The sequence below is a fragment of the Lolium rigidum genome, chromosome 2 (assembly GCF_022539505.1).
Source record: "Lolium rigidum isolate FL_2022 chromosome 2, APGP_CSIRO_Lrig_0.1, whole genome shotgun sequence".
NCBI lineage: Eukaryota > Viridiplantae > Streptophyta > Magnoliopsida > Poales > Poaceae > Lolium > Lolium rigidum.
The window spans coordinates 242,286,742-242,310,434 of NC_061509.1; the positions used below are offsets into that span (position 1 = coordinate 242,286,742).

General features: G+C 47.1%; 2 protein-coding genes and 1 pseudogene across 2 annotated transcripts; all 3 read right to left on the reverse strand.

Moving 5' to 3' along the window:
• Window positions 1-4,866: 4,866 nt before the first annotated feature.
• On the reverse strand, window positions 4,867-6,238 carry LOC124690708 (annotated as a pseudogene).
• Window positions 6,239-7,817: 1,579 nt separating this feature from the next.
• Window positions 7,818-13,821, reverse strand: LOC124693191 (probable pectin methyltransferase QUA2). Its single transcript, XM_047226656.1, has 8 exons — window positions 13,184-13,821; window positions 12,956-13,085; window positions 10,698-10,938; window positions 10,176-10,398; window positions 9,876-10,045; window positions 9,474-9,777; window positions 9,010-9,148; window positions 7,818-8,293 (listed from the first exon to the last, which is right to left on the reverse strand). Exons 1-8 carry the CDS (start codon window positions 13,819-13,821, stop codon window positions 8,141-8,143), a joined length of 1,998 nt encoding a protein of 665 aa, XP_047082612.1. The 3' UTR covers window positions 7,818-8,140.
• Window positions 13,822-19,091: 5,270 nt separating this feature from the next.
• Window positions 19,092-22,584, reverse strand: LOC124690709. The gene is made up of 4 exons (XM_047224060.1): window positions 22,415-22,584; window positions 20,840-22,092; window positions 19,582-20,753; window positions 19,092-19,505 (listed from the first exon to the last, which is right to left on the reverse strand). Exons 1-4 carry the CDS (start codon window positions 22,582-22,584, stop codon window positions 19,092-19,094), a joined length of 3,009 nt encoding a protein of 1,002 aa, XP_047080016.1.
• Window positions 22,585-23,693: the final 1,109 nt, after the last annotated feature.

A 23,693-nucleotide genomic window follows, 5' to 3' on the forward strand; every position in this document is an offset into this window, starting at 1 on the left:
AGTGTCCACTAGTGAAAGTATGATCCCTAGGCCTTGTTCCTAAATACTGCTATCGCTGCTTGTTTACTGTTCTACTGCATCTGTACTGTCCGCAATATTACCACCATCAACCACACGCCAGCAAGCACTTTTCTGGCACCGTTACTACTGCTCATACTTATTCATACCACCTGTATTTCACTATCTCTTCGCCGAACTAGTGCACCTATTAGGTGTGTTGGGGATACAAGAGACTTCTTGCTTTGTGGTTGCAGGGTTGCATGAGAGGGATATCTTTGACCTCTTCCTCCCTGAGATCGATAAACCTTGGGTGATCCACTTAAGGGAAACTTGCTGCTGTTCTACAAACCTCTGCTCTTGTAGGCCCAACACTGTCTACAAGAATAGAAACTCCCGTAGACATCAATGATCTGGCATAATGCCATTGCTACCAAAGATAATTTTCTTAAGCGCAAATGGACAGGAGACTCCACCTGCCAGTTTTGTAACGAACAAGAGTCCATCAGTCACCTTTTCTTTGGCTGTGCAGCTGCTAAGTTTGTCTGGAGCGTTATTGCCATGACTATCAACTCTCCCACTCGACCTGGGAGTTTTTCACAATTTTTCTGGTGGTTTCCACAATTTGTCCCGGCAAGTCGCAATACTAAGATAGCTGACTTGGCAGCTATCTGTTGGGCTACCTGGAAGCTTAGGAATAGAGCTTGCTTTGAGAAGAAGCTCATTAATTCTCCTCTTGACTTGATCAGTTATGCTGTTGTTTTTATGAACTAATGGGCAGGTCTCCACGGTGAGCGAGATGCTGCAGATATTCGTGCTGGAGCTGACGGACTGTTGCGTCTAGCCGCGGCGGGTGCTGGAGATTCTTCATCAGGAAACGTCAGGCGCGCTGATTTACCCCTCCTGTGCGACAAGGATTCCGAAGATGCTGATGCTGGAAAAGCTTCTTGATGGAAGGATATCTTTGTCGTTGTTGATAGCAGCAAGTTGTTTTGGGAAAAGATTGCTCATGTTGGGCGTGCCTCTTAGCGTGATACTCACCCCTCCTTTGTTATATGCTGGAGGTTTTTTCTGTGATCTATCTGGGTTGTAACTAACTCTCTGAACGTTAGCATTAGGCGGCGCTCCCCTCTCCCCTTTTTGCTTTTTTGCTTTTGCTGTAGGATGATGTATTTTCGTTATCTCTCTGGTAATAAAAATTCGACCCCCCTGGTGGATCGTGTGGAAAAAACTAGGTAGTTGTTCTGCTGGAACCGACTCGGAAGCTGACCAGCAGAACAGGCCTACTTAAACCACGGGATTAAGCGCCCAAGACGTGAGCAACCAGCACAGAAAGAGAAAGGTGGAAGATAGATCTCAAAGAAATAGGAAGAAAGAAACCCTCAGCTAGCTAAGGTAGCACGCGATATCGATCGATCCCGCGCGCGTAGTACATGGCGATGTCCCAGCCACCGGTGGCCTCGTCGTCGTTGCCGTGCCTCGTCCTGGACTATGGCGACGAGCAACGCACCAGCACGATGTACAGCGTCACCGACGGCGCGCACCGGCCGTGCGACGACGCCATCGATGAGCTGCTGCGCGGCAAGAAGCGGAGCTGGGTGACCTCGCACGGCTGGGTGCTGGTCTGGGACCCGGAGACGCTCGCCACCTACCTCGCTCGCGAGAAGAAGAAGATCGAACTGCCGTCGCTCGCCAAGCCACCCGTGAAGGCCGCCGACTGCGTGCTGTCGTCCGAGCCCACCGACGCCGGCGGCTGCACGGTGCTCCTCGCCGCCAAGTCATCGACCGTCATGTGGTACTGCCGCGTCGGCGACCCAGCTGCCCCGTGGTCGTGGGTCAGGCAGGAGTACGACGTGGGGAACATCCATGCACCCGCCGACTACGTCGGCCCGACAAAGAGGGTAATGTACCGCCCGGCGTCGTGGCGCGGCAAGTTCTACTACCAACGGCCGGGCGACGAGATCGGCGTCCTCGAGTTCTCGCCGGCGGCGGGACCGGTCTTCAGCGTGCTGCCGATGAAGGGGGTGAAGCTCGTCCCGGTGGGGGACTGCATGGCCGCGGCGTCGCCTTACCTCCTTGACCTGGACGGGGAGCTCTACATGGTGTACATCCTCTTCCGCAACATCGACTTCAATACGGTCAAGGACGTGGGAGTGTACCGCCTGGATTTTGAGAGGAAGGAAGCTGTCAGGGTGGACGGCGTCAGCGACAACGCGATCCTTGTTGGGTCAAGTCGCGCTTTCGCGGGTTGGTGTCCGGCTACCACCTTCGGATTGGTGCCCAACAGCGTGTACTGGATGAGCACGTACGACGGCTGCTTGCACGTCTATGATCTTGAACATAAGACGGAGGAAGTGCGGGAACCTTGCGGCGCCGTCGCCAAGCCATCACCGACATCATTTTGGATGATTCCTGCTCATACATAGACAATACTATCGTAGGGTTTTACATTTTCAAAATTGTGGGAATTGCCCTCTAGGCAACCAAGTTCAAGGATCGAGGAGCGGACCACCTTTTGTATAAATGTAGGTTCAGCACATAAGATTTGGAAAAGAGATCTTTGAGTGGTGTGGCATCCATAGTATGTTGCCAGTGGAATGGGCAAACGAGACTTCCACTGACGATTGGTGGAAGAATCACTACAAAAGGAGGAGGAAATGGAATCTATGGCTTCCATGATCAGGAAATTTGGAAGAAGCCCAATGCTAGAGTTTTTCAACACCACTTCTCTCCCACGGGCCACGGCCATTGTCGTAAATAAGATCAAGGGTGAGACGAGAGAGCTTGGAATGTGTCCTTTTTTTAGCCATGTAAGGCTGGCCATAGTGGGTAGTATCATATAGTAGTATCATGTATATGATACTTTTGTATGATACTAGATCCATAATGCATAGTATCATAGACTAGTATCATAGTTTTGCTATATTAATTGATTTGTAGAATCCCAATACAAATTTGTGTACAAGATTTATTTGATACTAACTTTTTTCGTGATGTGCGCTATGATACAGTATCTACCTATGATACTCTAATCTTCTCTCTCATCCATAATTACCTGCCACATCAGCATTTTTGGTGGGGTTAGGATGCATGATACTAGCTATGATATTAGCACTATGGCTAGCCTAATGTAATTCTGGGCTCTCCCGAAAAGTCCTAGGGCTTGTCCTAGACATAATACTCTAAAAACTTCTTCTCTGCTAAAGAAAATGGAAAATTATTTTGCCTCGTTTCAAGAACAAACAAAAAAGACATAACTGCTTGTTTATATATAGGCATGGTGCAAATTTGAAACCCTGTCTCCTGTCTCCAGAGGTATAGTGGAACCAGATATTTGCTATTCTCTAAGTAACAAACTGAATCGCTTATTGATGACGAACAGGTTCATAAAAGTTATGCTTGGATGGTGCTCACAAGAGCAGATAAAATCCAAGCTCCTAGTCTAGCATGCTCAACTTTGGAACACAGAGACCTTCCCACAGTTCTAACAACCCGTTGTATCGTGAAATATATCAACGGTTTTTCCTTCAAGATGTGAATTTGTGCAACAGCTATTAAGACAATGTTATAAAGGCAACAATGCTGGGTAGGTACTTGTGTATTCTGCATTTTGTTTGCTCATAATCTCCCTTTCATACACAGGCCTGGTGCAAATTTGAAACCCTGTCTCCAGCAGCAGCGGAACCAGATTTTTTATGTGTTCAAACTGAACCAGTCGGACTGAAGAAATTGATTATCGATGACGAACAAATCCATAGAAATTATGTTTGATTCTGCTCACTTGCTGAATCCTCACAAGAGGATACAAAGTCCAAACTCCTAGTTCTAGCATCCTCAACTCTGGAACACAAAGGCCATACTACAGTTCTAACGACCAGTTGTATCATGAGATACATCAAGGTTTTTTCCTCCAAGAACATGTATTTGGGCAACTATTCAAGACAAGGCAACAATACTGGGGTAGGTGCTTATTCTAATGGTGATGTTACAACAGCTAATAAAGCCGGTTACAAGTTACAACAGATTTGTGGTGTTCATATCCTGGCCACTCTACTGTACATATCCCTGCGGACAAAAAAGTTACAACTTCACCTTAGCTCATTCGTGGAGTTCGTCCTTCCGATAGTGCTTGGTTCTCCGATTGACACAGACGCTAATGATTTGGAGGCCCAAGCGGTGGCACTCCTTGCCCCCTCTTGTAAATTCCCTCGCTTCGACGGGTATAGCCTGTTGAATGTCTGCCTTGCTTGCTCAAGGTAGGTGAAGAAATACTCATGCACACCCATCAAGTTGGGAAAACGAGTGTGTCTCCTCCATGCCAATTTTGCTGCGGAAACTATCTTTGGATATAGAAGATACAATAACCGCAGAATTACAAAACAAGTTGCCAATGCTAGATAAGTATCCTGCTGAAGTATGTTTTCTGGTGAACGCGCCCACCAGAACGGACAGTTTTCCGGTTCAATATCCTTTTTAGGCTCAATTTCATCCAATGGATGTGGCATGGACTCCCCTGTAGTTGACTCCATTGATGCACTGATGCCTTCATCACATAAATTCATCATCAGCAAATCATTTAGAAGAACAGAAACAGCCATAAAAAAACAAAACAAATTCTAAGTCCAACACAGGGAGTCAGGGAGGCTCTTGTAGACCAGTTTGGAACAAACACCTCAAACCACAAGGTAAGTGGGAAAATAGAAACACATAGCTCAGTTGCTCGGTGTACTACGATAAACTCTGATAAGCATGCAAGCAAACTACCATCTATCCCAGAAAAGAATATGAAAAAGAGAGTTACGGAAAAACAACAGGTGGCATGCAACAATTTGCATACCTGAAACATCGCTGTAGAAAGCAGCTAGCGGCTTAACAGTTCGTGGTCCATGATACCTCACTCGCATTGTTGAATTCAAGAGAAATAGTGTTGGAAAGCCATGAATCCCATATCTTGATATTATGCTGCAGTTTCAAATATAAAGCTTATATCTCATAAAAAATAATGCATTGCTGATAAACATATTTGTATTCACTAGGAAGGCAGGCAGGCATACCTTGGTCTAATTGCAGACTCCTCGAATGCAAAATGACGAATAGTTGGGAATAGGTGAGCTAGCGTCTCAAAATTAGGTTTGCACTCCTGTGAAAACGGGCACCACGAGGCATAGAAAAGTACAGCAATGTACTCGTCTTGGTTAACGTGAAGAAGATTAACTGCCCTCGCCAATGTAGCCTCATCACCCTGTAGAAATGCAAGAGTCAGCTTCAATTCTACATGTACAACAGATGGAATATCGTTGGGCGCTCATCAAGGAATGGAGGGACAAAGAGACGCTACAACAAAATGAGAGAAATAAGTAAGAAAATAGTTATATAGTAGTACTAGTTATTGAACTACTTTTTAACTCGCTGTGATAGAGTGGGAGCCATGCTATGGATGGATGTTTTATGTTCGCGCTTCAAGTTTTACATTTTAGGACAATAACAAGAGATCGGGATGGAAGACTACACCGATTTTTTCATCAAATTTTTCTTTTCTCTAATAAGCATGATGAACCACTAATTTCCAAGATGCGACCAAATTGGGAGAAGCGTTCATGTTATCATCTGAAAGCTATATGTACATGTCACAAAAAAACCAATTGACGCAACACACCAAACATAACACTTGAGCACAACGTGTTAATACAGGAGCAGGGCAGAGGAGGGGATTTCAAACCAGTACGAAACTGGATTTTAGTGGCATGGCAAGAAACGAAATGATACGGCTGCAAATCACTCCCCGTACAAAATTTCGAAGTAGGGGTGGGGCAGAGTGGGGAATTTTCGAACCAATATGGGACTCTGGATTTCACGGGCATGGCACAAATTTCTCGTAGCTCAACGCATAAACCAATTGAGTGATACTGTAGGATAGGGGCAACTATTCACACCCTTGATTGGCCATAGAGGAATCCAAATTCCACAGCTCGAACTTTTCACCTGGGCAATAATTTATTCGCCGCGATTGTTATTTTATATATCAAAAAAACGGCAGGGCAGGATAGCTCACCTCGATGACGCCGACCGGGTCGCCGAGGCGGCGATCCAGCGGCGAGCAGGTATTCGAAGGCCCGAGCACGGCCTCCGCCGCGGCAGGCACCCGGCACGCCCCGGCGGCCGCCGGGGCGGCGGAGCAGCCCTCCACAACGGCGACGAGCAGCAGCAGCGCCGCCGCCCACCGCGGCGATCCCCGCCCCATGGGGCCCGCGTGCCAGAGGCGTCCGCCCGCGCTAGATCTGCGCTCCCCGAGCTGTTCCGCGGCGAAGCATGCGCTCAGCGCCGGGCGCGCGCGGCGGCCATGGCGATTCGGAGGCGCCGGCGGGTGCGGGGAGGAGGTTGGTTGGTTGGGTGTGTGCGTTCGGAGGGCGGGGCCTCGCTTTATCGGGTGCGGGTGCCGGCCGACCGTCGGATCGCGATCGGACGGCGTAGGTTCTCTCCGGGACGCGTGGGGCCCGCCTCGCGGTGGCGGGCTTGGGTTGCCCAGCTCCGGTAGAGTGACGCGATATTTAATGGCTACGCGGCTGCGACCCTGTAGAGTACGGCACACGTGGACCAATGAGTAAAGCGGACGGCGGGGACCACGTGGCACGTGCCGGTGGGCCACGCCTGTCAGTGGGATGTTATCATTTTCTGAAAAGAAAAAAAAAGGTCTTGATGGTTTGATGCTCGATTTTGCTTTCACTGTCACGGGTACTACTAATCGGACGCGGGAGAGAATAGCGTAGTACGTACGCGCAACTTGCTGCTCGTTTTATGGCAAGACTTGTGAAGAAGAGTACTCAGAAGAATATTGTCGTTGGGTCGGTCTAAATTGCAATTCTCCGGATTGACTTCCTTCAGATTTCATCGAGCTTTGCTGGTGGGAGTGAGCACTGGGAGTGCGAGGAGCGCCAATCATTCCTGGTCTCGGATGCCCTGTCACTGTCACTATCACCACACTTGCGGACAAGATTGTGCCAACTGGCCAAAAAAAATAAGACAAGCATATATGCGCACTCCAGATTTTAAATTGCAATCCTTGGGCCAAAATTTCTTCGTTAACATCACCTGTTTCGACCATATGACAAAACAGCAGCAAGAGAATGTGCATTGGAAGTTGCTCTGCCACCATCGGAGCAGGGAGCACGACTTGTGCCGACATATCATGTTTTCAAATGAATTTATCTGTCCCGAACAGAACAGGGTTGACCTTCTTCTAATTCCAAAGAAAGAAAGGAACCCTTGGATGGAACCGAGAACCAGTAGCATTGGCAATGTCAATTCTTCTGGATTAGGCTGGCGCATCGCCATCAATGTGCCATTGCTAATGCAGAGAGATGTGTCTGTGGCAGCTGGCAAATACCATAACGAGTTGGACGTTCCACCCTGCTTAGAATCATGGGAGGCCCAGATCATACAGCAACGTCCATGCAGTTGCACAGAAAACTGGGCGCAAGGTAGCTGATAGAGAGCTTCGCAACAGAAGCTCCATGAAAAATGATTGTTTCATAAGTTGCTGAATAATGCAGATGCCATGTTAAACATGCACACAATCCACACACACACACACACAGAGAAGTTGAGGTGGAAACATCTAACGGGAAGAATTACGTTTCACTCTCTTTTCTATCATTCATCTGAAATACTAAATCTTGATTTCACAGGGCCGTAATCTGGGATGACCAGTATATAGATTCCAATAAATTTACATACATGATACAAGGAACGAATGAGCACCATTACAGAGGAGGAGAATGTAATTAGAGAAAAAAAATCGAATTATACCTATATGACACATTGGCCGCGATTATGTACGCCGCAGCATCATCCCTTTTATTCAATATGGTGTTGCTACAAAATTAACTTTGCAGCTTCGTTTCCGTGTCCTGGCAGTAAAACCTAGGCCTGGAAAGCTTAGCCACCAAGCCTGCCCTCTGCAGCATGCACTTGCCCGATCAGTCTCATGGCACCTTGCGGTCCATGACGATTCATGACGAGTTAGCTGACCCCATTCCTCCGGTGTTTCAACTGAAATTTGCTTTCAGTTGTTCTTGACCAATACTTATAATAGTATGCAGGGGGTAAAGAATAATCCCAAATTGTGTGTCAGTATCTGGTATGCTCATTGTTTTCGTAGAAAGGGCTTTTGGCAGACCAGCAATTTTTCATCGCTAGCTATGTCAAGATCCAAAATACGGGCATCCCACCTGAGCTGAGCAGCAACTGATCTTGCAGCTTCAATAAGAGGGGCGGTGTCACGTATCATAATCCAGCCCTGCATAGGCATGAAATGAATAGATAACTTTAGATGACACATTGAGCACTCATCATCTAATTGTCAATGCAAGTACTATTTCATACAAAATTTGTAGATATATGTGAGTGCAAGACTTGTCCAAGAGATAGCCTGATTGGAAACAACTCTAGGTGAAGTTTACAAGGACAATTTCTTAGATCAGGTAAAAGACAAAGTTTCTGCATCAGACCTAACTTTTATGCAACACCTAATGTCCATCTTTAATATGCCCCCTGTCCCAAATTAATTGACTCAGTTTTATCTAGATACGCATGTATATAGACATGGTGTCTAGATACTTAGACAAAGTTGACTCAATTAATTTGGGTTGGAGGGAGTAGTAGATTTCAAATTACCCCTAGATGAAAGAGCAGGATGCTTGCAATTTTTCCTGCTATAGTGAATGGCCAAACAATGGCATAGTTCTCAAGTTTTTTCAAATTAAACCAAGTAAACACTTTTCTTGTGGATGCCCCTTACATATGGCATAGTTGACGAGTAATAATATTTAGAACAGAGCTATATGGATCATTTTTTTATTTCATATTTAGAACCACCAACCCACAGTAGGATGCTGTTATTGCTCAATGCTCAGCATTCAGGAACCTCTACATGTGAACTACAGATTTGCTTCATGACAGAATGATCCAGTTTCTATATCAGTATAAATGTATAATTAGCAACAACTTAGTCACCTCTGGTCGTAGGATGCGGTCAACTTCCAAAAATATGTCAAGAGTAGAACATCTATGTTTTTGACGCTTTTCAAGTGATAGCAAGCCATCAGCATGTACCATATCATATGTTCTCGGGTAAGTTGGAAACGCTTCACACCTGAACACGTTTGACATCCAGTCAGTTAAAGTGGTCAGAAGATGGCATGGCAAGAACTGTCTAAGTAATATTGTTTTACATATGTGGTGATCTCCATCAGATTAAAACATGATTCTTCTACAAAAAAAGTAATTTGCAAAAGCATGCTAAAAGGTTGTTGTTGTGACATTTGAGTTGCAGTTGTGCACGTATGCACATGTGGGCTACAGTATGGGGAAATTTAGCAGGAACAACAGTTGGGGATATCAAATCAGCGGAGTAATCGATATACGTCTGAAAAAGAAGGGGCGAAATCAGAAGAAAAATTCAGGGGGTAAATACTTACCAGTCATGTTGAACCCCAATAAACCCACGGTCAAAAATTAGAGGTAGATTGTCCGGGGCATTTGTAGGAACAACATTCATCACCCATACAGATTTTCCTGACTTGAGTAGGGCAGCATTAAATCCACCAAAGTGAGCATTCATATCCAGAACATTCCTAAGCATGTTAAATGGTGGCTGTGGGTCTTCATCGCCGGGTCTCTTTGGATGATCAGAAAATATAAGTGGAGACAGTAAAGACCAGTAGTTTCGCACCATTGAGTCCCAGTTTGAGGTATCCTCAGCAAAGACTTCTGAATGCACACCTGAAAATTCAGAATGTTTAAATTTCAAGGCAGGCAACATTTGACCATAGAAATGATCACATCTTAACAGTATCTGGTTTGTGTATCCTGATACTTACCATGTATATCAAGCTCTGTTGAGTTCAATCTAGCCTGAGAAGGCCATGTTGTGCGATGTTCAATGGGAATCCAACGCCGGCTTCTTGTTCCTGCTATACAGGGATTTAATGGTTGGTAGTATGGCGATTCTGGATCATGACTTTTAGCACAAAGCACAGGCTCAGATTTCCTGTAACACAGGAGTACAATATCATCAGTTATCTGAACTTTTATCCCTGTAAGAGTATTATAGAGCTCATAGAAATTAGTATGCAGTTACATTCAATACATGGGCAAGACCGAAAAGAGCTTCCATATACCTTGAACTGTAACAGTCCTTTTTATTCGTTTTTTTCCAGACAATCGTCTCATCTTGCTGTGACAACATCTCCCAGCAGAGGTTATTAGCTAAGTCACGAATGGTTGTCCATTTCTTTTGATTTTCCTTGTCACGTAAGGCCCTGTGTGTATTAAGATTTGATGTCCATACGAAGTATCCACCAGGCCTCAAGAGTCTGTCCACTTCAACCAAGAAAACCCCATCTGCAACATCAGAGTGAAGTATCATAGCAAGAGAACTACAGTTAGATTTTCATTAAAAAGGACAGACTAGTTTTACATACATCTGTATAAGTATGATTTTTCACTTTTGTTACATAACAGTATGTCCTTGAACAAGCAGTATTTTGCTGCTATTTGCATCAATTATTCCCGTACACAAGTCTTAAAAGATGGTAAACCTACAAGTTACTAATGGAGTAATGGCTGTTGATAGATTAACTTGCACTAGATCAATGAGAGCTAAGACACTGAAAAGAACCAAGGGAACACTCTGTGCGTACCATTTTTGTCCCAGTCAACATTGCATTTTGCACAGTGCACCATATCGAATGAAAGATAAGGATATGGAAGCTGCTTAGTTCCAAATGAACCAATCAGTGCAGGAATTCCTCTCTCTAGTGTGATTTGCACTTGACTGCCAGACGCCTCATAGTTAGCAATGCACATAGTCAAGAGATTTCTCGCAAAAAGATGTGACCCCAAGGTACCAAATCCACATTCTATATCGAGGACTGTCCTCACCTGAAAATAATATGCCACGGAGAAATATCAGAACTGCTGCAAACTAAACAGTTACCCCAGGAACTATGATATCAGGCTAGCGGGTGCGCTATAAAGTGGAGTGCAGAGAGCAACAGTAGAGAACATCATATGAACTTGACACGAAAAAAGACAATGCAAAATATCTCCACTATGTTTGACATTTTGGATCATAGTGTCTGTCCTACTGTCCTATACCAAGAAAACATTTGCAGCAAATACAGGAAGGAAACCCCGACATAGACTTTCTAAAGCATTGACCATACATGGTTTTCAAAAGCCAGACTGAGTGGTGATTGACCAGCACTTTCCAAACCCACTCTCACATGCAAAATCTATTTATAATCTAAAAAAAACAAGCAATATATGTGAAGGAATGTTAAGTGGAAAGACCAAAATGGACCAGCGCTACTGGACAAAAATCATAGCATAGAGAATCAAGAAATACAAATTGGTTCCACTATCTAAAGCATTGACCATACAATTATACCAAGGAACTATGATATCAGGCAAGCGGATGAACTATGAAGTGGAGTAGCAGAGAGCAACAGTGGAGAACATCATATGAACTTGACAGGAAAAGGACAACTCAACATATCTCCACTATGTTTGACATTATGGATCATAGTGGGCTGTCCTACTGTCCTACCAAGAAAACATTTGCAGCAAATACAGGAAGGAAACCCCGACATACACTTTCCAAAGCATTGACCATACATGATTTTCAAAGGCCAGACTGAGTGGAGATTGACCAGCACTTTCCAAACCCACTCTCACATGCAAAGTCTGCTTATAATCTAAAAAAACGGGCAAAATCTGGAAAGGAATGTTCAGCGGAAAGAAGACCACAATGGGGCAGGTGCTACTGGACAAAATCCTAGCATAGAAAATCAAGAAATGCAAATTGGTTCTACTGTCTAGTTCAGTGGTTTAGTTCTACTATCTACTTGCAGCCACCAGCTAAGACACAACAATTCATCACAAAAAAAAAACATGGTAGGACTTTTGGCAGCAGCTCATATCAGGCTAGCATATGAAATATGAAGTAGAGTACTAGAAAATAGCAACAGTGGAGAGCATCATCTAAACTTGACAAGAAAAGGGCAAGACAAGATATCTCCACTATGTTTGACATTGTGGATCATAGTGACTGTCCTACCAAGAAAACATCTGCAGCAAATACAGGAAGGAAATCCTGACATGCACCTTCTAAAGCATTGACCATACATACTTTTCAAATGCCAGACTGAGTGGAGATTGACCAGCACTTTCCAAACCCACTCTCACACGCAAAACATGTTTAATCTAAAAAAACAAGCAAAATCTGGAAAGGAATGTTCGGTGGAAAGGCCACAATTGACCAGTGCTACTGGACAGAAATCCTAGCATAGAAAATCAAGAAATACAAATTGGTTCCACTATCTAAAGCATTGACCCTACAACTATACCAAGAACTATGCTATCAGGCTAGCGGATGAACTATGTAGTGGAGTAGCAGAGAGCAACCGTAGCGAACATCATATGAACTTGACAGGAAAAGGACAACTCAACATATCTCCACTATGTTTGACATTATGGATCATAGTTGTCTGTCCTACTGTCCTACCAAGCAAACATCTGCAGCAAATACAGGAAGGAAAACCTGACATACACTTTCTAAAGCATTGACCATACACGATTTTCAAATGCCATACTGAGTGGAGACTGACCAGAACTTTCCAAACCCACTCTTAGATGCAACTGCTTGTAATCTAAAAAAAAATGGAGCAAAATCTGGAAAGGAATGTTGAGCGGAAAGAAGACCACAATGGGGCAGGTGGTACTGGACAAAATCCTAGCACAGAAAATCAAGAAATGCAAATTGATGTCGCTATCTAGTTCACTGGTTTAGTTCTACTTCCAGTCACCGGATTTTTTTGAGGGAAAAGCAGTCACGAGATAAGAGATAGTAGGAATTCGGCAGAAAAGAGATGGTAGGAATTCGGCAGCAGCAGCTCACCCCAGCCTCGTTGAAATTGAACTCGTTCCGCAGGCCAATCATCTCGGCGATCTGGTGCGCGTAGTCCTCGACGCCGTCCGACATGTGCGCGTCGGACGGGAAGGAGATCTGGTCCTCCTCCACCATCATCCTGCGAACAGTTGGAGACAGACAGAATTCACAACCGCTAGACTTAAGAGCCGCCGCCTCAGAAAATTCCTAAATAAGCAGGAAACAAACTGATAGTACCTCTTGAAGAGGCTCCCGGAGGAGAACTCGTGGCCGCTAATCCGCACGTTGTCCTTCCAGATGAACTCCTTGCAGCTGGGCCAGCGCACGGGCGTGCGGTACGCCCTTGGCGGCGGCACGAGGCAGGCGACGCGGCCCTCGCGCGCCGCCGCGCACTGGCGCTCGTAGCTGATGACGACGCCGCCGCCCAGATCCGTGACGTCGCCGGCGTCGGACCCGTTGTAGTAGCAGGGCACGTAGTTCTCGTACTCGGGCGCACACGCCTCCGCCTCCCGCGCGCGGGCCCCGCCGGCGCCGGCGAGCTCCCCGATGTCGAGCAGGTCCGCGACCAGCTGCTCCTGCAGGCGCCGGTAGCCGCGGCGCGCGGACGCGGCGGCGGTTGCCGCGGTGGCGCCGCGCCCCGCGTAGAGCGACCCCGCCCACGCCACGGAGGCGGCCAGCGCGGCGGTTGCTAGCACGAGGAGCGCGATCCTCGCGGCCGCCGCCGCGAGGTGCCGCTTCCGGCCCCGGGAGGCGGGGGAGGCAATGCCGTTCTCGCTGGGCTCCTGCTTGGGGTCGTAGCGGTCCTCGCCGGCGGCGGCGCAGCGGTCCTTGTTGCCGCCGATGCCCGAGAAGCCGCGGTACAGCGGCCGTGACATGGCTTCTGATGCTGCTGCGGATCTCACGGGCGCATGCGGGGAGCGCGGCTGGCCGGAGCGAGCAGTCCGGCAATGGCGCTCCTGCGCCGGGCTGCTGCTACCACCGCGCGCGGCGAGTAATGGAGATAGCGAGAGGAGGGAGGGAAGGCGACAGTAGAGGTACAGCACGGCCCGGGCAGCAGCGTGCGTGTGTCCTTGGCCGTTTCGCTCCCAGATCGGAACGGGAGTTGAGCAGTGGCAGCGGACGATAATCTAGACCCGTATCCGTGTAACAGCCCGCCCGCTTGCTACTCGCTTGACAGTGCCTTAAATAAAGATGCGGGTCCACGGCGCCGGTACGGGACAGTGACGGGTGGGGCCCTGCTGTCGGTGGGGCGACGCTGGTGGAGCTGGAACTGAATTTTTCAGTGAGGTGTAACCGGCCGTGTGGGGACCACCAGCGTCTCGGAGGAGATGTACCGGACGGAGGAGTTGGACGTGTGTCCGGCCGGTCCCGTGATTCTACAGAATGTGAAAAAAAAAATCATTTGTTTTGTACTAGAGATGTTATAAAATGGTGGTGTACGCCAGTGGGTGGATTAAGTTAATGATTCTGCTGTTCATTAGATCCCAAATCGTACTGTTGTCGCCGCCGCCGCCGCCGCATGTCAGTCATGTGTAAATCCAGGGGCTGGAGCTTAAAAAATGTCCAGCGGGCTAGAGTATTTCTTGATTTTCTATGCTACGAATTTGATTAGTGTACTACTACTAGCCTGTGACCCTCTGTTGGCACTTGGCAGAACACAACTGGCCAGACTTTGAACACATTCACTTTTCAGATGGGGTAATCTGGAGTTAGCAATATCTACAAAAAAAAAGGGCAAAAAATTACATACATCTGTTTCAAAACAATTTTACATCGGAGGTAATATTAACTAAAGACAAGGCTTTCTGAATAAATGCCCGACAAAATGTGCCCTAGGGCATTATAGAGAATTATACTTTTTCGGACTTACATTGCTCAAAAAATTTGCCCCACCAAGGACACACTCCTTTGCCTACTCTTTGATACCCATGATCACAACGGCCGCGGGAGAATAAATATGAAGAAACACACAAAATTTTGTAAGAAAAAGAACATGATTAAAGATGCAATGGCCTTCCTTTATTTTCCTTTTCAAAAAGTACTACTGCGCAAAAGATTTTCCACTTTAGAGTTGGCCAGTTCATGCTCGGAGGCTGAAAACCAGTTCACACACACTGGTCACCCGCCGTGGAACACGAGCGTCGCGAGGGCTCACACAACCACTCTGCCTACCCACAGAAGCTAAACACACATCACCGAAACAAGGCTCATCGTTGAGGTTGCCCACTAACGTCGTCGTATTCACTTTACGGGGACGACTTCCCTAAAGAAAGGGCCACCAAGAAGACCTCGCCGCAGCAACACATTGAAGCTCAAGCCGGCCTATACCAAACAGGTAACTCCTCGCGCAGAGACGGGCAACTCCAGCACTCTGATGACAAGCTCATCGGGGCCAAAGAAGAACACCATCGAGGCGCCCCTTGCAGGTCATCATACTCTACTCAAATGAAGATGCTCAAAAAACATAGTGTTGAATATATAAGTAAATTATCATATGAACTAATCCAAACTAATACTTGACAAATCATGACTACAGAAATAGCAGATGAACTAATCATGCATATAAACAGAGTAGATGAACAAATAGCATCTAGACAGGATAAACCTATCGCATCTACTCCAAATAGCAGAACTAGGAACTCTAGCAAGATCTGAAACGAGGAGGACAAAAACACATATCGTCCAGCGTTGGCGGCATCAGCAGCAGCAGCGGCGATGTTGGCGGCATCCTGGTTGTTGTCGCCCATGTTGAGGTTGCCGAAGAGGTTGTCGATGTCCGGGAAGAAGTCTTCGTTCGGGAACTCGTCGTCGGACGATGTCGTGTTGCCAAAAACCGGAACGAAACGGCCGGCGAGATTCCCGCAACCCGGTCATGACGTGCGTGATGAGGCGAGGCGGGCGGCGGAGGAGGAGGAGTGCGCGAGGGCTCTTTCTCTTCTCACTCACTTACTAGGACTAGAACAGCCCACCTTATATACCACTCCAACTCTCTCCCAACTAGCAATGAGACTAAAATTTAGTCCCACCCCTTGCCATTCCCACATGCGCCAAGAGAATTTTAGAATTTGTATTGGAACATGGGCTAAGGCTCAAGGCAAAATTCCAGCACATAGCAGCTCCAACTTCATGGAAAAAGAAGACCAACATGAAGATACTCGGACACACCGAAGCAGTCGACGAACAAGGTCTTGCCCTAGCCAGACCATCGCTCAGCAAAACCTTCGTTTCAATACAACACATCACATGACACTCCCGCACCTCACATGCCAACCACAAATGGTGTGGGCATCCATCCCAACATGGAAGTGCTGACGGGATAGATCTTGTCAGTTCTGACTCCCAATGTTGGGACCCCGACCACCAACGGTCCGCAGGCCGCCGTCCCGCGCCAAAGGATCCATAGAGAAGGAGGGAGCCGCCACCCCGCCTCGATGCGACGAGCAGGAGCTATGGAAGCAGCCGAAGTCGCAACACCAGTTCGACGATCCCGGCCCCCAGTCGCTCGGGGAGACGGCGATTGGGTCAAGGAGAGTTGTTTTGTAAGTCATGTGATGACCCTATTTTCCTCTTTGCAGAGCAACATTGGTCCACCACTTATTGATGGAAGGTTCCTAGTTCACAAATACCACACTGTCATAGAATCTCCTTCCAAATTCGGGTGTTATATCTGCACATGTAGAAGCCATATTAGTGTTGAAAATTGAGGGACAAAAACTGGATATGAGGCTCTCTTTTCCCCTCTGTCTTCTTCTATCTCCACCCTCACATTGAGATTCTTCTTGCTGCTCCTAGCGCCTCTTCCCTCTCTCCTCGCCGGCGCTATTGCCTTGTGCTATAAGGTCGTCATCGTTGGGCGGTGATGGAGAAGGACCGGGTTGCTTTTATGTATGCCTGATTAATTAGTGTCCTTTTTTTGATAATGAGAATATATTAATATCAAAAGATACCAATTACATCCAGCCTCTGCAACAACGCAACACCCTAATGGCAGTACGGATGCACACAACCAAAAAAGATAAAAGACAACTAAGAAAGAAAAGTCCCGCTATAGTATCCCAGACCTAGCAACAGTAATACATTCACCCCCTAGACAACACCTGAAATACAGACTCTCCAAAACGACGCCTCCAAGAAGGGAACAGTGCACCAACGCCGTCGTCGCCCGATCAAAAATCTTAGGTTTTCACCATGAAGATAGTCCCTGCTCTCAAAACAATGCCTCCAACAAGGTCATTGCCAGACACAACTAGTTAAGGCCAGACCTTGGGTTTTCATCCTGAAAGTTAGGACTCTGAACTTCACATGTGCTGCCGCCCCCACTTTCATACCACTGTTGCCAATCCCGGAACACCAAGCAAGTTCCTCAACATCGCTGAGACTTGAACCTTCTTTAACTAATCCCCCAATCCCGCCTTCATGAAATTCTCTGCTTCTGACTTCACCATGGACCAAAGTCTCTTGATGTCAACACAGAACAGAGCTTCACGCCGCTCCCTCCGAAACCAAACAGTTTGAACAAAAGCATGGGTGCGCGCGACCGAATGCCACCTGATCATGTGAACTCCAGGCAAAAGATGCACAATTCCATTCGTTGTCGGAGCCTTTCAGAACTTATCACTCCAGCTAGATGAGGAAAGATCGGCATCTGGAACGTCTTCATCTCCGCGAAAGAAGAACCCTAGGACCACCACCATGAAAGCTGGAACGGTCGGCTCCCACGCGGCCGCCATGGTTGGGAACCGCGGTCCATCTTCCTCCTCTAACCCGGCCGGTGGAGGTCAGCAGCAATCCTGTTGCCGCCCTTTCCCTGCCAAGTTCCGCCACTCCTCCGCGTCTCCCGCCATGCTCTAGGTGAGTAGCCGAAGGCCGCCGCCACCAGACCCGCCGTCCACCGTCGCCTCCCCTGGAAGACCCCGCCTCCGCGCGAAGGGGAGTCCATGGACGCTCCACCGCCGCCCCCTGCCTTTGGCAGCCGGATGCGGCCGCTACCACCGACCCCGACGGCGGCAGCGGCCAGGAGGAGGAAGATGGGCCGCCTCTTCTTGAGTTCGGGTCGTCGCCCATAGCCGCCTCGCGTGAGACGACCCGGGGCGAAGGTGGGAAGGGAGGAGGGGATGGGAGGGGGCGGTGGTGGAGGGAGGGAGGGGCGGCGGCGACGCTGGGAGGGTGGAGGGTGGAGGGGCGACGGCTATGTCTGATACGAGTTATAATTTTCTCTTTCGTTCAAATCCTCGTTGTAGTCACGTACTCACCGTTTGGGTAATGGCAATCTTTAGGCCCTTGCGGGCCTTCCGCTGCTAAAATCCCACTTATTGACAAGTACAATGTAGTCTGCTTCCTTCATCCACAAAAAACTATCTTAAAATTTGCTTATATTTATATTTATCTACGCTAAAACTCGTCTAGATACATGTAGACTTTAACAAAAACTGAGATATCCTTAACAACATGCTCGTATGCCTTTGATCAATCATGTTATTTGAACCCGTTTGGAAAGGCGTCGCTTGCTCGCTGGCCGGCGGCGCGGCTTTCGCAGAGAACGGCCACGAGCCCACGAGCCTACTACTGTACTGGGTTGCCGCTGGACAAGGTGGGCGGCGGCGCGCGCTCTCGGTGGCGAAATCATTTCCGTGCATGCCTAGCCGGTGTTGCAGTGGTACGGGCAGCATCGGCCAAACCTTCCGGCCGTCCGTGGTGGGCGCCGGCCTGGGAGGAAATAGCACATAACACCACTTGTTGGTGAATCTTTTGCATAGAACCACAGGTTGTAGTTTGTTTTGCACAGAACACCAGATTTTCATGTAATCTTTGCAAGAAACACATAAAACATAATTAGCCTATTTGACACAGCAATTAGAGAAGTGGTCTGGTTCGATCAATCTGGTCCGGTTCGACCAGTCCATCTTCTATATGTTTCTTTGCTGTGCCTTTCATGTAATGATCAAATAGTAACCAAGTGTTGTAATGCAACTTAAAAAAAATGCATCTATATTAACACAATCAACACATCCATTCGGTTAACATATCCATCCAAAAGCTTGAGAAGATCATATTTATCCAGATTTAGTATCTCACTTCAAATACAAAAGTAAGAGTCAAGATAATTTGTTCTTCATCACATGGCTCTTTTCATTTCATACAAATTTCAGATATGATTTTCTTCCTCCTGTTGCCGACCTTGGCCATTACTTGCTGTGAAGTAACCATATAGTCGAGACTCGGTGTAATGCATATGTCGTCGTCCCCGCATAGAAGGGAGCTTCTGCCTTGGTGCATCTTGAGCATGTCGAGGTTGTGCAGCAGCTTGAGCATGTCGAGGTTGTGCTGCTGCTGGAGCATGTTGATGTGCTGCAGCTTGAGCATGTCGAGGTTGTGCTGCTGCTGGAGCATGTTGATGTGCTGCAGCTGGAGCATGCTGACGTGTTGTAGCTGCAGCTTGGCGTGGTGCTGCAAATGGAGCTTGCTGTGGTGGTGCGGGTGGGGGAGGTGGAGGCGCTGTAGCTGTAGGCGAGGAAGGAGCCGTAGGCACGTCCAAGTACCCAGGCCGCTGACGGTTGCTCTAAATCAATACAAATTAATCAAGTAAACATCAGGGAGGTAGTTAATATAGAATTATTTGAGCATAAACTAATTACCTTGTGTCCGACCTTTCTAATTGCGAGATGAGGCTTCAATGGCACAGTACATGTGGTGTATCTGTGCCCTTTAAGGTTACAATTAGAGCACGTGATTGTCGTCATTCTTCTGGTTCCATCTGGCCCTTCACCTGCACTTGGCCTTCTCTTTTTCTTTTTTCGTCCAGGTTTGCTATGAAAGATAGGAGGCTCTATATCTATTGTATCAGTTTTCACCCAATCATGTTGACCCGGCACTGGATAAATCATTTCCTTATAGGCCAGGGCATACATTGGCTTCTTGAAAAAATCACTAACGAAGTCTTCAGGATATTGCTTTGCTTTGTAGATGACCGATATGGCGTGTTTGCATGGCACACCGGTTAAGTCCCATTTTCTACATCCACATGTCTTGTTGTGTAGGTTCACAGAATGCACTTCCCTTTTCCCATTACTTGTTATCTCAACTTGCCATATATCATTTCCTGCATTCACCGGAGTGCACCACCTAGAAAACCTCTTCTCTGTCTCTAGTTGTTCAACATAGTGTGGCGTTATTTCCCAATGCGCAACAACCACTCCATCTCTATTATCTGCAAACTTAGCCATAAGCTTGGTCCTAATCTGATCCATCATTGTCACTATGGGCTTGTCCCTTTGGTCAAGGATGTAGCTATTGAAAATCTCGCTTATGTTATTGACAATTAGGTCTGTCTTGCATGTTGTGTCCATAGCATGGCGTGCCCAATGCTTAGTAGGAATTTTGGTAAGCCAAGTCCATGCATCTAAGTTTAATACTTTTAGCATATCCATTGCAACTACATGAACACTATGACTATATGCATATGCAGCAGCATCTACTAACTTTTTTAGGTCTTCTCCTCTAAATCCAGCTATTTGAAAATTAGCATATATGTGTCTAAGACAAAAGCGTTGCTCACACTCTGGAAAGACTTGGCTCACCGCATTTAACAACCCTTTTTGACGATCAGACATGATAGTGAAGGGCCCATGCTTACTTCTTCCACCACCTAAAGCATACTTGAGTTGGGTTAGGAACCAACACCAAGTTGAAGTCTCCTCTTTTCCGACAACTCCAAAGGCGAGAGGGAACATGTTATTGTTGCCGTCCCTACCCGTAGCAGCAAGGATTTGAAATCCAGTGCCAGTTTTCAAGAAACATCCATCTACGCCTGCAAATTAACATAAAAGGAGGTAAGAAAACAATGTACAAAAAGGCATTGATCACCCAATCATCAAGGCAGTGTATATATCTTACCAATGAAAGGCCTGCAACCTTCTAGGAATCCCTTAATTTGTGCATTCAAGCAGTAGAATAATCCATGGAATCTAGGATTCTTCCGTGGGATTTGATTGACAATGGTATTCACAATGCACCTGCTGCCCGGATTTGTGTTCAACACAGTCTGTAGGTAATCTCTTATCCTGTAATACTGACTCTCGTGGTGTCCATCAATCACCTGTAGTGCTTTGTTCTTGGCCCTATATGCCATGTGTGTGGAAATGGAAACCCCATGGTCCTTCTTAACCATCTCAATGAGGGCTGTTATTTTCATGTTGGGCTCAATTCTAATCTGATCTTCATATGTCTTGCTCACCCAAGCGCAATTGATTCTTGAACTTTCATTTGTCTTTCCACATGTGTGAGGTAAAACAAGCCAACGGATTACATGGGTAGTTTCCCCTGTGATAGTTGATGACAGAATTGCAAAGGCACATGTGCCTCCGGACTTGCAGCAAACAGTGATCCTGTCATGATCATTTCTTAAATATTCGAAGTCCCGTTGATTCACAATATGGTAGTTTGTTAGTGCCCTTCTGTACTGATGGATGTCAGAGAAGCACAACTTCACCTGCAGTAGCTCATGTGCAATGGGATTTGATTCATCATAATAAATTCTCTTCTCTAGTTTCTTTGATCTGCTCTTCCTCTTTGTTAAGGACACGGACTTTGGATCCACAGCTCCATCATCATCGCTAGAATCATCCAACTCCCTGCAGTCATCACTTGCTTGATCACTAAATGGCATGCCTTCTTCCTCCAGTACTCCTTCTATTGCCCTTCTCTTGGCTGCTCTTGACAGCTCCGCCTTATCCTTTGCATTTTTTTTTCTACCTCGTCCCTGGATATCTTCCCTCTCTACCCTTGGATTCTCTTTCTCAAGTACATAATCTGCTGCCACTGGTGTTGGGAAGCATTCCTCAACATCTGTATCACCTTCACAACGAACCAGAAAATCATCATAATGATCAGAGTCGGTTTCTCCGTCAACTTGGTATTCCTCGTCAACATTGCCTTCAGCCTGGGCATCTTCCTCCATATGTGCTACAGATTCAGCAATAGGAATAGGCCAATCCACGTTGCTGCTCATTTGGCTCTGTCCAATAGCATCAGTTGGCTGATTGACACTCTGTTGAGTACTCACAGGGCCAAATGAATCGAAATGCCAATGTGTTACAGATCCAATCATGTCTCTCCCATGGACAGAAAAGCTGGCATAATCCTCCAACCTGAACATACATAAGCAATGGTTATTAATATGTCCAATTCAACTACAGTACACACAAAATTCATCCAAAAATAAGCTCATTTCCTACTAGTCTGATACCAAAATAAATTGACTGTTATTCACACTTTATTTCATCAAACTGCACAACCACACAACGAAATTCACATGGCCGAATCTAACACAGCAAAATTGAGAAAGAACCTAGGTTTCTACGTCGATCAGAATCGAGTTCTTCCGCAGCCAAGCTAGGGTTTCTCCTCCCGGTCAAACCCCTCACCCAAAGGAAAAAATTCAACAAAAATGGCATTGGCGACCAAGCTTACCCGATTAATTGGCCCGGGGCACCGGAATCCATGGCCGGCATCTTCTTGGCAGGCGCGCCGCCCCCGCCGCCGGCGCTAGGTCCCGTGGAGGCCGCCTCAATTAAAGTCGACTCGCCGATTCCTGTGGCAAACCAGTCAGTGTCTGTCTCATACTCCTCCATCTCCGCCATCCCCGGTGCGCCGCCGCCCCGCCGCCGTCGCCGGTCTCCAGGTCGCCGCCTCGTACGATGTGGCCGCCTCGGTGGTATACGAGAAGAACAGCGTTCTTTTTTTTAGGAGAAAGGAGCAGGGGAGTTTGGTTGAGGATGGCCTGGATGGGCGTATGGAGCAATATGGGCTTTCTGCTACTGGGCCCAGTCCTCTAATTGCTGTGTCAAATAGGCTAATTATGTTTTATGTGTTTCTTGCAAAGATTACAGGAAAATCTGGTGTTCTGTGCAAAACAAACTACAACCTGTGGTTCTATGCAAAAGATTCACCAACAACTGGTGTTATGTGCTATTTCCTCCCGGCCTGGTGATGGAGAGCTTGGCAGTAATCACTGTCGACCTCAGTCAATCGTGCAATGCCCCCGTATCCAATTAGCCGTCGCGACGCCCATTTCTGGTCAACCCTCACCAGGGCATGGGTGGGCTCGCCGCTAACACATTAGTGCCATCCTGAGTCCTGACTGATTTAATTTGGCCGGTAAGCTCTTACGGTAGTAGCACGAGCTGTGGCATAGCCGAACTGCCGAAGGTAGGGGCAGTGGCACGTCGTACGGCGTTATCCTCCGGTCTAGCGACCTCTGTCCCTTTTTCAGCGAAGCGTGGAAAGGCTAGCGGAGAAACTCTGCAGTGAAGTGATCATCTGTGCTAGTGCGCTAGTCAATATAGTGATCGAGTGAGGCAAGTAGCTTAAAGACCACACGTGGATTGGGATTAGAGATGGAGCTGGTAGATGTTGATGAGGGTATGAGCTCATTTATCACAATTTTACAATGATCGCTATTTCTAGCAACGAATACTGGGTTGCGGCGAGGAATTTGGTTACCAAGTAAAATACCTGCGGTTACATGTTTCTAACCGGAATCCCCAAGTAAATAAATGGAAAACGCTTCAATTCAGCCGGGGGATCGCACGCGTCGCATCCCCCGGGTCGAGCGAACGACGCGTGTCGCTGGACCCCACCATCTGGCGATCTTATCCCCTACCTCTCACCTCTAGACAAATCGAAAACCAAATCTCCCGAGCTTTCCCCACCACGGCGTCATCGGCGGCCACCACACTGCCGGTCTCTA